A 15,251-nucleotide genomic window follows, 5' to 3' on the forward strand; every position below is an offset into this window, starting at 1 on the left:
TCCCTGAACTTCTCTGCTGCTCTTACACCAGCACAAGCTCAGCATCCACAGGACCTGTTGCAGTTTAACTACACACTGAAAAAAACCCTCTTTTTGCTTATTCTGAACCTGCATCCTCCTACTTTCATTAATATGACCTTGCAGGATGGAGACCTGCTTTTCTTCCATCACAGCTGCCTTGGAGAGCTGTTCCTTTCAGCCACCCCTCTGCTGTCATCTCTGGGATGGGCAAACAACATCCACAGTGCAGGCGACCCGCAGCTTTCTCAGGTGGAACAGCATCATCTGAAGCTCTAATCCCTTTTCCTCCCCTCACCCTTTCTCCCCTGGGCTGGGGGGAGCTGGGTGCACCCACCAACCCTCCTTGCCTCCGTCCCTGCTCCTCCCAGCACAGGGCTGGGACATGCTGGGGCTGGGACAGCGGTGACCTCAGCGCTGAAACTCCTGGCTGGGCTGCAGGGCTCTGCCCCTGGGTGTTCACCAAATGCCTCTTTATTTACGATGCTCCATGAAAACAGTTACTGTCACTACCAAAGAGGCTCAGCTGCAGAAGCCCCCAGCTTCCCTGGAAAGAGGGATAGAGCTGCCAGACTGTATCCAGGCACAGCTGCTGGTAACGGGGATGGTGACGGCTCCTGTAATCCCCAATCACTGCCTGTCCCAGAGAGGGGCAGATGACCAGCCCCTCTCCCTCTCCTGGGGTTGTTTCAGGTGGAATTGCTGGGCTCAGTTGAATTTGCTGGGTTCTGCCTGCTGTCTTTTGGGAGCATCCTCCCCATCTTGCCCCACCTCGGTCCCTTCCGGCCCCCTCCCTCTGCCCCTGCCACGGGCGTCCCCCTCCCTCTGTCTGACTGCACTGCTCAGGATTGTGGTTATTAAAATCTGCCCAAAAATAAGATGGTTTGCTCTCCCTCCTCCCCATCTGGCTCAGCCTTCACCCTTTCTTTGAGGACATGGAGAGGTCACACTGCTGCGTCCTCTGGCCACTCAGGGGTGATCCCATGGGAGGGGAGGCCAGCAGGGAGGAGACATATCCATGGGTTTGGGTGCAGGATTTGTCCTGGCATTACCAGTCCTGCCCACTGGGAGAGCCCCAGGGCGGGCAGTGGCTGCATGGGTGGTCTGTCCTCTCCTCCCTCCACAGCCAGGAATCCCTCGAGGCTCTCATGGCACGAGAGGCACCATTACACACTTCCCAAACTTGCTGCTTCTTGCCAGAGACATTACTCAATCCAGACACAGCATGAGCGTCCAAATCCCCATCCCATGTGCAATCGGGTAAGAATCACACCCAACTTCCTGCAGGGAGCCCTCACCCACCTGCTGCAGGTGCAAATCAACTCTTTCCATGAGAGCAACGTGTTCCAGACAGAAAACATCAGAAAACATCTATTTTTGTGCCTAAAGGCAGTTGTGGTGGGGACTGACCTGGTGGGACATCACAGACAGGGCGAGGGGCTGCAGGGGGAAGTGGTTCCCTCCTGTCCCCTCCTCTCCCCTCCTGTCCCCTCCTGTCCCCCACGCAGGGAGCAGGAGAGGGGAAGCACAGCAGCTCTGGTTCAGAGCACACACATCCCTGCACTGCAGCAGGGAAGGAGGATCAGGGACAGGATGAAAGCCCTGTAACTCCCTGGTGAACGGGCTCTTGCCCAGCCTCCTCCCACAGACTCCACTTCTCCTGCAGTTTGTCACAGGAAGATAAATGGAAGCTCTGGGAAGAATCACAAGCTCCAGTTTGTCATAAGAAGCAAACTGGAAGCTCTGGGAGGAATCAGAAGCTCCCTAAGGCTTTGTGTAGGGAGTATCTATGAGGTCACCCCGTTCCTGCTCCTCCTATTGCAAAACATTCCCCTCTGTGGATTTTCAGTGTAAGACAGAATCTGCCCTGAATCCATCTCCTGCTCCAGCAGGCTGCAGCTCCTGGGGCCAGGCTGGATATTCTTTAAGTACATGGAGGTAAAAGCAGAATATTTAGAAGTCCCAAGGGTCTGTGGGTTGATACACAACCAGCACTGAGCCAGGCAGGCTCTGATCCACGGCGATGCTCCGTGGCTGTGCTGGGGTTTGGTGCTGCTCTGCACCCTCTGCATGGACACACACACCCATGCCCAGCGTGTGGGGATGCAAAGACATGCTAAAGGCAGCAGCTGGGCTGTTATTTCATGGTTTAGACCAGTAGCCAGCCTTTAAAGGACCCAGGATGAGCTCCCTCTGCCTACAGAAGTCCTATTCCAAAGCGTGGATCAGCTTTGCTTCTGTGTGGATGTTCTCCTTGTTATAGTGGTTTTCCTACACCAGTGTGTGATGGAGATGTAAGATAGTCAGGTGTTCATGTGTGTCCTTCCCACCTCCACCCCCAAAGTCTCCCTTTCCACAGTCTCTGATGGGAAACGTGGTTTCTCCCAAGACTAGAACAGCCAGTGGGCACTGTGGGAGGAGCTGTCTGGATGCTCATGCAATTAATGCATCCAAAAAGGGGAAGCTGAGATGTTTGGGATTGACTTTGGTGCACACTGGCCTGCAAAAGGGTATAAAATGCTGCTGGAGGCTGGGACAACTGGGCCAGCTGGTCTCCTGAGGCTGCAGGAATTTCTGCATGGGATTCCCTCCACCTCCCTGTAGTGTTGAATGAGCAGGTTCTGGTTAACAGTGGGTTTAATTTGGGTTTAAAATCCCGAATTTCTGGGAGCCAAAGGAATGAGCTGATGAGCAGCACCTGGCATGAGCAGTCCCTGGGCATGGGCTCATAACATGAGAACATTTGGGGCTTTTTAAGGTTTCTTTTCTTGCCTCAAATCTCAGAGGCATTTCTGGATGTATCACCAAGCCTGTTTGTGCAGAGCAGCTTAACATACATTCCTGCTATTAATTAAACTTCCAATCTGTCAGCAAATCTGTTTGCTGGATGGAGCCACAGATTAATTCCAGCTTTTTGGACACTCAGGCAGGTGTGATAACCACTGGATAGACTCATCTGAGTTATCTGGGGGACAATATCCATGGATTGGTGACCCGCTCCAGGGTGTGCATGGGCCAGTGTTGTTTCAGGCATTTAATTGGTGTTGCTTTGAGAGGGCTGGATGTGGGTATTTTGTTCACACAGGATGCAGGAAGGATGATATCATAGCATCATATCATGGAATCTCAGAATGGTTTGGGTTGGAAGAGACCTTAAAAATCATCCAGTTCCAATCTCCTTCCATGGGCAGGGACACCTTCCATTAGCCCAGGTTGATCCAAGCCTCGTCCAGCCTGGCCTTGGACACTTCCAGGGATGGGGCAGCCACAGCTTCTCTGGGCAACCTGTGCCAGGGCCTCATCACTCTCACAGGGAGGAATTTCTTCCTAATATTCCATATAACCCTGCCCTCTTTCAGTATCAGTTGAGCTGTATGTGCAGCACAGGCTTCAGGAGCAGAGTCACAGAGGGAGCAGCACCAAAGTGACCAGAAGGACTTTTTCTATTCAAGATTTGTAGTTTCTGGAGAGCTGGTGTGGGAGGAGGATGGTGATACAGCCCCTGCCACAGGAGTGCACACAGGATCTGGATCAGCTGCCCAGAAAAATGCATGTCCTTGTGGGGAGGTAACCAGGGGAGAAAGAAACGTTTGGAGAGACAGATGAGGCTGTGCAAGGGCCATGCACAGGCCAACAGGAACAACTGGAGACATCCAGGCTGATTTTAGGGTTACTTCCTAAGGAAATGAGCTCTGTAGCAGTGCACTGAGTGCCTCTGCCCTGGTAGCCTTTAAGCCAGCTGGCTGATCCAGCTGAAACCCAGCTGAGAAATTCCCCCAGACATTTCAAATGCCCTTTTAAAGGTGTGCAGTGGGGGCTGGAGCAGGGCTCAGCTGATGGCTCTGTCTGAGGTGGCTTTGGGGGATAAAAGCACCTCCAGCAGCTAGGCTGAGTTCCCCCTCTCACTCCATCAGGTGCTGCTGTTAAAGTAGTTCTGTGCTGTCATAGGCACCCAACAATGGTTGGGTTCCTGGGTGTGTCCTGGGGCCTGATTCCAGCAGAACTTGCCCTGCTCCAGGCTTGGCTGCTGCACCCACAGGTACTGGGGGCTGAGGGTATGAAAATGGGGATGGGTGAGGTTGGGAGTGGAAGGAAAAAGCAAGGAAAGGTGACTTAGAGAAGGGAGTGGTGAGCTGGGTCTGGGGGATCAGCAGCCCAGAGGGAGGGTGTTGAAAAGGAAAGCAAAGGAGTGTCTGCAACCTGTGCCCACTGCCCAGCTCCCAGCTCGCAGTGGGTGAGAGTGGGATTTGCAGAGCAGCCCCACGCTTTACATGCTTGGTTTTTTGTGGTGCAAAGCCAAGTGCCCTGGGTAAGGAGAGGTGGAAAAGTCTGTGCAATGGGGTACCTAGAGATGAGGAGCATCCCCAGTGCAGGCAGCTCAGTGTGTGCTGCAGGTTGTGCCCAGGGTGGGGGAATGGCTGGAACCCCGGCAAGGAGCTGAGAACTGGCATCAACCCTTGGCCTGACCAAGGCCCTGTGGTGCCAGCTGAGGGCTGGTCAGTCACCCTGGGACTCTGCAGGAGCCAGGGAACAACGATAAGACCCCAGACACAAAAATAACCCCTGGAATGGGTATGTTGATTGTCAGGGAACAAAAGCCAAGGGATCCTGTTGGTTGGGGTCCCTCCCTGGAGGCACCAGCTCGAGCTGTTATTGCATCACTGCACCACAATGAAGGGACTTAAAGAAACCAGAAGTCTGGGCCTCAGGTTGCCTAGAGAAGCTGTGGCTGCCCCATCCCTGGAAGTGTCCAAGGCCAGGTTGGACAGGGCTTGGAGCCACCTGGGCTAATGGAAGGTGTCCCTGCCCATGGCAGGGGTGGAATGGGATGATCTTTAATGTCCCTTCCAATCCAAACCATTCTGGGATTCTGTGACTATGCTGTGGGAAACCTGGGGCCAGGTTGGTGAGGGAACCTTGTGAGTGTGGGGTGAGCAGGGAGTCAAGGGGGACACCCATGGGGTCACTGGAGCCGCCTGCTCTGGAGGGACTTCAGTCCCAGCACTGCCAGTCTGAGCGTGGAGTGTGTTAAGGAACACACAGCACTGGAGGGTGAGGCTGAAATTTCTCTCATTGTGCTAGTTTTTTTTCTTTAAAATGTATGACTTTGCCACCTGCCCAGTGCTATTCCAACACCGTGAGCTCTGTGTGCACTGCCCAGCACCCAAAGCCCGATTCCAAGCCTTTCAGTCAGGAGCTGCACTCCCAGGCCGGGCAGGGAGAGCACCATAACATCTCTGCAGTAACTCTGTTGGCAGCAGGGCACCTCCCTGCACTCTGCTCCTCACCCGTGTCCCCGAGGGGGGAAAAAGGGAAAGAAAAGCTTTGGCCACTTCGCCAAAGGCTGATTTGCTTGCTTTGTGCCCCACTATAGATTCAGTGAGCCAAAGGGCAGCTTTTTAAAGGAAATCCTGGAGCTGTCAGAGCAGGATGAATTTGGCCACTTGACACGGATGGAACAACCTCCTCCTGACACCTTCAGTAAGTAGCCTGTGCACAGGTACGGGCTGCCCCGTGCCGGGGTGATGGGCAGGATCCTGCCGGTTGTTGCCCAGGGCAGGGATAAAGCAGAGGAAGCTGGAGGATGCCCACGGTGTGCCCCTCCAGCGAGGGCACTTCACCCACGCTGGTCTCCTGCAAAACTCTGGGATTTCTTATAATCTTAAATACCTACTGAGCTGAAACTTAAAACTCAACTGCACTGATGAAGCTGCACCTTTGGTGTCTGTGGCTGCCCACATGGAGATGGTTTTGTGCTTGGAACTTGGGGCTCTGCTGTGCTAAATAAGGTTTAATGTTCTGTTTGACCTTGGTTGGTTGTGCCGGGCCAGCCCTCGCTGTGCGTGTCCTGCAGCTCCAATGGAGTCAGGAGTTACCTCCTTAGGAAATGTGGGATGCGTGTCCTGAAATAGCTGAAAATACTCGGATTTTGTTACGGGCAGCTCAGCAGAAAACAGTGAGGCTCATTTAAGTTCTTGTGGCAGGTGCTTCCCGAGGTGTAACTTCCCCGCTCAGTGATGCCCAGTAATTGAGGTTCATTAGTGGCTAATTGGACCCATTAGTGGCTCGTTTAAGGCTTCGCTGCCCGTGCAATGGAAATGGGCAGGGAACTTGTTTTTGCAGCAGGTAACACAAAAATCACTTTCTGTGTGGCTTGGTGGGGTACGTGTAGTATGAACATCAAACTCTGTGTGTTCACCAGGCTCTGCAGAGCCATCAGAGCCTGCCCCTGGGTGTACAGGGTGTAATTCCTACACCTCTGGGTAGGAAGTGATGATGGAGTCTACGGTGTAATTAAGTGATGATGGAATCTGTAGTTTAATTCTTGGTGTTTTGCATTTTCCTGGATGTTTTCTACCTTCTTGCAGTCATGTTCTGGCTTGTACCTGCTACATCTCTGCAGGCTCTTGAGACCTCTGCCTGGGGGTGGGAATGTTTTGGCTCAGCCTCTGTGGCTGCACGTGGGGCTGTCGGTGCAGGCAGAGATGCTCTTCCACCTAAGAGGGTCCCTGATGCTGCAGGTGACTCTCGTTGTGCCACAGCCTTGTAGTGGGACCTCTGACAGATCCTTGTCTCTCTTCCACTCTCAGGACCTTCCTGTAACATTTCCTGCCATCTCTGGCCAGTGAATCCCATGGCTACATGTGGTCTCCAAGTGCAAAAGCAGGACCACGATCCTGGGCTGTCCTCCTTGTTTTCCAAGCAGAATTTGCAGCACAAGGACGTTTCCATCTGGAGAGGTTGCTGTTTTGGTTTAAAAAGCTGGGTGCTGCTCTCTCTGCCCCCAGAGAAGTGGGTATGTAGTTGTTCTGTGTAGCTGTGCTCACTCATTAACTCACACATCACCAGGGTATATTTTTTTCCATGAGTTGCTCAAATAAAGTTTGAAGATTATACAAACAAAGAGTATGAAATAGCTGGAAAATGGTGCTGGGATGGGCCATGGTTGTAATTTTGTCATAGGACTGGGAGCTGGTTTGATGCTGTTCTGTTGAAGGCACACAGACAAGCTCCTCTGCCACCTCTAACAGGGTATTTCAACCTGTGTGCTGTGGAATAAAATAGCTCAAGGAGCTCTAACCAGCTCTTGGATTGCCTGTTGGTGGCCTGTGGGCTTCAGGTGATGTGTCCCTGGGTGCTGTGCAGAGATCCCCTGCCAGCTGGCAAGGCCTGTCCCCTCTTGGGACACTGCCCTGGTCCTCACATCCCCCTGTGCCCCTTGCAGTGACAGTGCAGGGAGCCTTGAGGCTGCTCTGAGCTGAGGCCACCACATCTGACTGGGTGTGTGGATCAGCTGGCCTTGGGCTGTGAGACACTTGCCATCCTGAAGGGGATCAGTTGTTTTTCATCAGGACTAGTGTGGGACTCCCCAACCCCACGGGCTCCCCCAGCCTGGGGCTGGATGACGGGTCAGGCTGTCCTGCAGCCAAACAACGTGCTGAGGTGCAGTCCTGCTCCAGACACCTCAAGGTGGGTGGGACTGGCTCCCTGTGGGCTCCTTGCTTCCCCTGGATCCTCCAGCCCTGTCCATACACCAGCTGCAGAGGTTTCTGTTGCCAGCCCTGCCTGCTGTGGGCAAGGATGCCCTGTGTGCCTCTGGTTTCATCCTGCTGAGGTTGAGCTGCTCTCCAGCCCTGTTTCTTGGGCAGGGATCACTGCTTGTTCCACTTGCAGCTCTGATTTGGTAGCCTGACTTTGTCCCAAGGGATGAGGTGTGTTTCTTGGGGAGCTGCTTTTTCCTCTGCTCCACCAAGGTTTGCTGGGATCAGTGGTCAGGAGTGTTGGAGGAGACAAATGGCATGTGCTGCATGCAGACAGACAGACAGGCAGATGTATGTGTTCCGTGCACTTGGAGCCCTGCCCAGGGGAACATAGGAAGCAGATGTTGGATTGGGACCTGCTGGATAAGCCATGGGCCCTCACTTCCTCCCGTGCCTCTGTGCTCTGGGTTGGCCAGAGCTGGAGTCAGTAACTCTGCAGGGGCTCAGGCAGATCAGTGCAGCCCTGGCTGCTTCTGCTGAAAGGAATGTCTGTTCATTTTGGAGTTTGGATAGTGGAAAAACGGATCCAGAAGGCAGGTTAAATAGGAATTGAAGCATGATCAGGAAATTGAGATGCTCTGACTGCTTTTCCCTATTCTTAAGGAAGCCTGGAGGCTGCTCTAAGGTACCCACGGACCAGCTGGAGACAGTTGGGTGTGTTGGGTGCTCCTCTGAGAGTCTGTCCTGCCCAGCCAGACCCATCCCCACCCATTCCTCAGACACCACTTGAGGCCAGCATTGGTTATCTGGGTTCTTCTCCATCTGCCCCAGAGCTGGACAAAAGCTGAGGGTTTAACCTCCAGATCTCCTTGAACTCCAGCCCAAAGAAAGACCCAAATGGGTGAGATCCTCAGCTGGGCTCCACAAACTTTCCTCACTTCCACAAGCCAAGGAGCAGGAATTATCTCACTTGTCCTCTGCTGTGCCACCTGAGGCTTGTTCCCTGTACCATGAGGACTGACAGGAAGGGATGTGTCTGGACCATGAAAGAGGGTCCCAATTAAAATCTCCCTGGGGCCATGCAGCCCCTGGGGTGTGCTGGCAGTGCTGCTGTGGTGTGCAGGAGCTGCTCTGCCCACAGGACAGCAGTGCCAGCTCTTGCTGGTGCCCTGTGCCAGGTCAGGTGAGCAGTGATGTGCCAAGATGGGAGAGCAGCAGGTCTGCCTTGGGCTGTTGGGTCTGGGCTGCCTTCATTGCTGACCTCAGGGCATGGAGGAGCAGCAGGGAAAGCTGGGCAAAGAAATATTTCCTCCCCAAAATGTGAGATCTCGTGATTCCAAATGTTCAGGGGCTTTGGGCATGTGCCCAGCCCAGCTGGGTTGGTGCTGCTGTGGAGCACCAATGGTCCCAGGCTGGCTCCAAACACTGCTGCCTGTGTCTGCCCCTGGGGTGTGACATTCCTCCTGGCTCCTGGCTGCAGCCTGGATGTGCCAAAGGAACACTGCTCAGCACAGGGAGGTGTCTGTGTGAGCTGGATGGCTTTCTGCAGCATGGAGTTTCTTTGCTCCTAACAAAAAAACCCCCCACCAAAACCCCAACAAACAATTAAGGAATTTTATTCTGTCTCAGCCATAGGCTCTGCTTACAAACCTACCAAGGGGTTTGTTAATTTGTGGCTGGAGATGGAAAACAAAGGTTGCTACATGATCAGTTTTGCTGAGAAGGAAAACTTCAATGGAGTGATTTTGCTTTTGGAGTGAGGAGTAGCACTATTGGGAAATATATTCTGAAGAGGATGTTTTGAGGGACTTGTGCCTTTCCTGCTCTAAGCCATATGTGCAGCTGGAGCAGCTTCAGCCCTGGCTGACTTTCAGGGCAGATTAGGAAAACTAATTGGATCCAAATGCCCTGATTTGGCTCCTCTGGATAAGGAGGATCTGAGATCCAATGAGTGGTTTGGGGTGTCAAATGTCTGTTGTGCAGGGCTGAGTCCCACAGGTGATGGGCTGGATGTGGCTGATGGTTTGGAAGGGACTTGTCTCTGGAAGCCCAGCACCTCAGAGGGGCTGAACCTTTTGCTGAGGGAGCTCCAGCCAAGGGTGTGTCACAGCTGGCGACAAAAACCTCTGGATGCTTTTGGACATAGTGGCCTGTTCTTTCATTTGAGGGTGCCTCATTTTTTTTGAATCAACCAGCTTTATGAAGTGTTAATCCGAGACATCCCTTTCTTACCAGCTCAGGGAAAAGGCAGGTTTGTGGGGGCCACTTGTTCTACTGGTTTTGGCTTTTGCCCTCTGTCTCTGCAGCCCTGGGAAGATTGTGTTCTGATTTTCACTTTCATGTTTTCTGCAATGCAGATAAGGGCAGGAGCAAGCAGAGGGTGGTGGAAGGCTGAACTCTGGAGGGCTGAGCTGTTCTCCAGGGACAGCTCAGCAGAAATTCAAAGGAATGTTGTCTTGAGCACAGCTCAGGAAGGAGAATGCAGGAAGTGATGAATTCAGTGGTGGACACTTGTGTTTCTTAGGAATCTTGTGTTGCTGGTGTCCAGATTGAGTTGGTGTTTGCTTCTCTTGGAAATGATATCAAAAGCTTCCCTGCAGGAATGTGTGAGAGATGCAGGAAACTTGCAAGCAAATCCCTTGGGGATCCTGGTGGAAAAGCAGTGCACATTTTTAACTGGGAGTGGCTGATCTGAAGGTTTCAATGTGAGATCACATGTGTCCTGCTGGCACCTCTGTCCCCACTGAGCTGCTGCCTGGTGGTCCCTTTCAGCCCAGGTGGGTCCAGGGCTTAGTCCTGCTGATGGAGCAGCTTGTACACAGCAACTTGTGTAGAAAAGGATTAACAGTTCCTCTAGAAATCACCACAAAGCTCTTTGGACCATTTTGGATGTGTTCCTTGCATTTATTCGGCGCTGCTGGCCAGCTCCAGCAGTGCATCCATCAAGCCTGTGTGTATGTCTGGGCAGTGTGAGCACACTCAGCTCTGTCCCTGACCTCCTGCTCACCCAGATTCATCTTCCAGACTTAAATCTCTTTTCCCTTATCCAAGTGTTCCCACAGCTTTCAGAAAGTTGCTGCCATCTAAAGGGCGCTGAAAGGATCCTCTGAAGCTGCAGAACTGTGGAGGTGGTGAGCACTTGGGTCAGTGTGTCCCTGTTCACATTCCAGCATTAATCCTAGGGAAAGGAGCCTGGAGTTGTGCTGATTTGGGGGCAGTCTAAATGTGGCTGTGCTATCTTAAAATCACAACCTGGTTGGAGTTGGAAGGGACATTAGAGATCATCCAGTTCCACCCCCTGCCATGGGCAGGGACACCTTCCACTAGCCCAGGTTGCTCCAAGCCCTGTCCAACCTGGCCTTGGACACTTCCAGGGATCCAGGGGCAGCCACAGCTTCTCTGGGCAATCTGTGCCAGGGCCTCCCCACCCTGACTGTAAAACACTTCTTCCTTATATCTAATCTAAATTGACCCTCTTTTAGCTTTAAAAAAGGTTTTAAGTGTGCTTTGGGTTTGTTCATAGGGATCAGATAGTGCTCAAGCGAGTCTTGGTGAAAGCCAGAACTGGTCCCTGTAGGAGAGCAGGGCATCCATTGGTAACAGGAATGTCTGTTTGTGGGAATTAATCAGATTTCTGGAGCTTTGTGTGCAGTTACAGGCAAAAAGCACGAGCACCCTGTGTCCTGAGAAAGCATTTGTTTTGGCTTTTTGTGACCTGTTTGCAGGACTCTGGGAGGGCTGCAGGGCTCTGGGAGAGCTGCTTTCCCTTCTGATGAGCTGTGGTCTGAAAATGGGGAGAATTTCCTGTGCTGAGTGAAACTGGTGGTTGACAGAAGGTTGCTGCAGATGGCAGATACAGAAAGGGTCACACGAGCGGTGACACGAGTGCTCTGACTATTTCCTTGTTGACAGAGCTGTTCGCAGCTTCACTTGTTAAAACTGACTTCCCAGCTCTGGATCGTAGGGGAAAGGTTTGGTTTGGGAAGGGCTGCTCAGGCACAAAACCCAGTTCACTTGGGAGGGTCCTTCTGCTGTGCTCCTGTGACATTCCTGATGGAACACAGGCCTGCATTTTCCTTTGGAAGATAAATTGTTCTGTGGCGTGCAGCATCCATCAGGGACTTGCAGGAAAATGAATCATCAAGGAGGTGCTTCAATCACTCAGGTCATTCCAGGAGGCTCCCAAAAACACACAAACCCCACCATAACTCAGCAACCACAACTACTTGAGGGAATTTTGTTCCTGGACCTGTAAAACCTTTATCATCGTGTGCAGTCACTGCTGCTCCAGCAGGAGCACTGGAGACCTTGGGGTAGGGGGGAAACAAAACACAAGTGAGGATCTGCTGTAGCTAAACCACTTCAGAAAGTCATTGGAGCAGATAAATGTGCCAATCCACGTGGATGAACTAAGCAGGAGAGGTCCTGCTGCTCGTACGCTCCAGTCCCTTCCTGGGTTATATTTGGTGGGGGGTCTGTGTGGGGTTTCCTTTTGTGCCTTTGTTCTCTCTTGTTTGTTGTTCAGGAGCGAGGGATTGGGGAGCCCCATTTGGGTCATCCTGGGTTCAGGAGGGTGGGCTGGGGGATGTTCCCTTCCCATGGAAGATTAATTGTCCGAAGTGGTGTTGCAGTTCCCGAGGCTGATTTGGCCGCACACTGAACATTCCCACCTCGCATTTTTAGGACTGTCACAGCCCTGCAGCATCTTCCTGCTAAAAACAGCTGCTGTTCCAGCCCCTGGCTCACGTTGCAGGCTGTGTCCAGAACAGCTCGTGTCAGAGAGGCACACACCCCGCTCCTCCCGGCCAGGCATCTCCAGGGAATGCGGGGCGGGTCCTGGATGTGTGCTGGGCTCTCACAACATGCACGTTCACGGCAGCTGGGGGGCGAGATGACCTTGTCCATCCACTCCTGCTCCATGAAGAGGCTGCCCAGAGCAGTGGGGGAGTCACAATCCCTCGGGGTTTAAAAGCTGTGTAAGAGTGTCACTTTGGGACATGGCTTTGTGGAGGCCTTGGCAGTGCTGGGGGAATGGTTGGAGTCTGTGATCTTAGAAGGCTTCTCCAACCTAAATGAATCCATGAGGGAGCTGGGGGGGCTCAGCCTGGACAGGAGGAGGCTCAGGGGAGACCTTCTCACTCTCTGCAACTCCCTGACAGGAGGGGGGAGCCGGGGGGGGTTGGGTTCTGCTCCCAGGAACCAGCAGTAGGACAAGAGGGCACAGCCTTGAGCTGCACCAGGGCAGGTTTAGGTTGGACATTGGGAAGAAGTTCTTCCCAGAGAGAGGGATCAGCCCTTGGAATGGGCTGCCCAGGGAGGGGGTGGAGTCCCCGTCCCTGGAGGTGTTTAAGCAGAGCCTGGATGTGGCATCAGTGCCATGGTCTGGGTGACAAGGTGGGGTTGGGTCCTGGGTTGGACTGGATGATCTCAGAGGTCTTTTCCAACCTGGTTGATTCTGTGATTGTGTGGTTTCAAAGGGTCCAGCAAAGCCAAAAGCAGGGCTTGGAGCTGACTGGAGCAGGGATTTTTTTGAGCGTGGAGCTTGGCTTGAAGCCCTGGAGATATTTGGGCAATGACATGTCCTGTGGGCCTCCAGCTCAGCAGGAGGCAGTCTGGGGCCATGAGAAACCCCAGCCAGGAGCAGAGGTACCTCAGCCAGGAGCAGAGGCACGTGGGGCCAGCAGTGCCCGGCGGCAGGAACGCCGTGCTTGGGGCACGGTGTCACTTCTCAGGATGGCAGAGCAGCCCAGTTGCTAATCAGTGGAGCTGTCTGGGAATGTTTTCCTGTGCTAAGGAGGATTTAATGACAAAATGAAAACAAACAGTACAAATTTTCCACTTGGAGAGATCCTTTTCACTGAAAGGCAAAATCTTCTCTTCTCTTGCCTGATCAGGTTTTTGATGCAAAGTGGATATTTTCCAGTTGGAGTTTTTCATCTTGTCAAAAAGTCAAGAGCTCTGAAAAGCAGATTTATTCCAGCAAAATAGTTTCAGGCTGAAGCTTTTTTCCTCCCAACTCTCTTTCAGACAGCTCAACTCATTATTGCTGTTGAGGTTGGATGCCTCCTGATCTGAATGCCTTCACACAAAAACCTTTTTTCCATGATCAGAGACTGGGATTTTAGTTAAAGCAGAAAAAGCATAAAGCAGAAGAGTCTCCATCCTCATTTATTAAAAATCTGCCCAGACAGTCCTGAGGTACCTGCTGCTGGCCCTGCTGGGAGGAGGCAGGTTGGAGTAGAGGATCTCCAGAGGCACCTCCAGCCTCAGCAGTTCTGTGAACCACTGCACATAAAGCAGTGAGCTTTATGATTAGGGGCTGCCCTGTGGAAGGGAAGTGTTGGAAGCCACACTTCTTGACCTCTTGCTCAGTGAAATTCCTTCTGGCCGCTGCAGGAGATAGTGGTTTGCAAGCACAGCTCCTTCCTGGAGCTTCCAAAACAGTCTGGGAAAAGTGGAGTGTTGTGCTGCAGAGTTGGGGTCTGTTAGCTCAGTGCAAGTCCTTGTCCAAATTCCTTCCAGGCTGGGTAGGCAGGGAAGTGAGGAGACAGCCTGGCTGAAAGCTTTGCCTCCTGCTCCCCATCACAGAGGTGTGGAGAAGCTGATTTTCATGGCTGTCTCAGTCTTCCAGGAAATCCGTGGAAGAGCAGCTTCATCCCTTAGTTGTCACTTGCTCGAACCTGCCCAGCTACATGAGATTCCTTCCTCTCTGAGGTGGATTTCTATCCCAGTGCCTTGCCCAGCAGGCAGGTCACTTGCTGCAGCTCAGCCCTGGGGGGGTACCAGGCTGTGGTGGGACCACAGACCCCTTCAGTGCCGTGTCCTGATGTGACAACAGCAGCCAGCACTGGTGAGGGGCTGTGAGTGACTGACAGGATGGAAGTGTCCCCTTGAGGTGGCCCCTCTAGGAAGGAGCAGGTGTCTCCCTGCCTCTCAGACCAGGCTGCTGGGTGAGGAGGGACGTGTTTTCTGTGCAGACTTTTGATGTGGTCTCTGTCCAGCTTGCAAGTGAGAAGCCATTCCCAGACAGAAATGGGGATGTCCATTCAAATGGATGTTGGAGAGGGTTTCTCCAGCAGCTGCTCACAAGCTGTGAGTGGGGACTTGCCAGAGCAGTGTATGAGTTGCTGATGAACCACACAGTGGGAACGCTTTGGACTCTCCTCAGCACACTCTGAGTGCTCCAGCCAGCTGAACCCCCCCGGGGTTATCAGGCTGAGTTTGGAGTCTGGGTCTGAGCCACCCTGGGAGTCTCCCCCATTCTTTCTGGATTGCTGCACGTGTTCTGTCTCTTGTGTTTATTGAGTCATGTTGTAGTATGTCTTGGTAAAGGAGAAATATGTGGCTTCCCTGACTCATCTACTTCCTCCCTGTGATACTCTGTGGGGATCAAAGACACCAAAATAGGGAGGGAGGAAAAGTGGGAACCCAGAGCTTCCTTCTTGTTCCTGTGTGGTGCAGGAGCAGCCAGAAGCCCAGCAATGCTCAAATTAACACTGTGTCTGTTTTACAAGTCAAACAGGCACCACCTGACAGCTGGATGGACCCCTTGGCAGCCCTGGGTCCTTCTGGGCTGGGCTCCACAGATGTGTGGGTACATGTGATCCCAGCCAAGAGCTTTTTCACAGGAAAAGTGATCTGAATTCCACGGGGCAGATGGAGCCAACTGTGGTTGTGGCACTGGGTGACTGGGGGAGCATCAGTGGAAATGACTCTTCAGCAGTTCATGTGGGCTGCCAGCAGGATCTTGCC

The 15,251-nt window shown here is 52.8% G+C and overlaps 1 protein-coding gene across 1 annotated transcript in view; it reads left to right on the top strand.

Moving 5' to 3' along the window:
* Nucleotides 1–1,847: 1,847 nt before the first annotated feature.
* CDRT4 (CMT1A duplicated region transcript 4) overlaps nucleotides 1,848–15,251 on the top strand; it is a 28,183-nt gene continuing 14,779 nt past the window's right edge. The window contains exons 1-2 of the mRNA XM_027691637.1: nucleotides 1,848–1,956; nucleotides 5,393–5,499. Coding sequence (XP_027547438.1) covers nucleotides 5,472–5,499 — 28 coding nt within the window. The 5' untranslated portion in view covers nucleotides 1,848–1,956; nucleotides 5,393–5,471. The remainder of the gene's footprint in view (nucleotides 1,957–5,392; nucleotides 5,500–15,251) is intronic.

The sequence above is a fragment of the Neopelma chrysocephalum genome, unplaced genomic scaffold (assembly GCF_003984885.1).
Source record: "Neopelma chrysocephalum unplaced genomic scaffold, ASM398488v2 Primary Assembly neopelma1_84, whole genome shotgun sequence".
Classification (NCBI taxonomy): domain Eukaryota; kingdom Metazoa; phylum Chordata; class Aves; order Passeriformes; family Pipridae; genus Neopelma; species Neopelma chrysocephalum.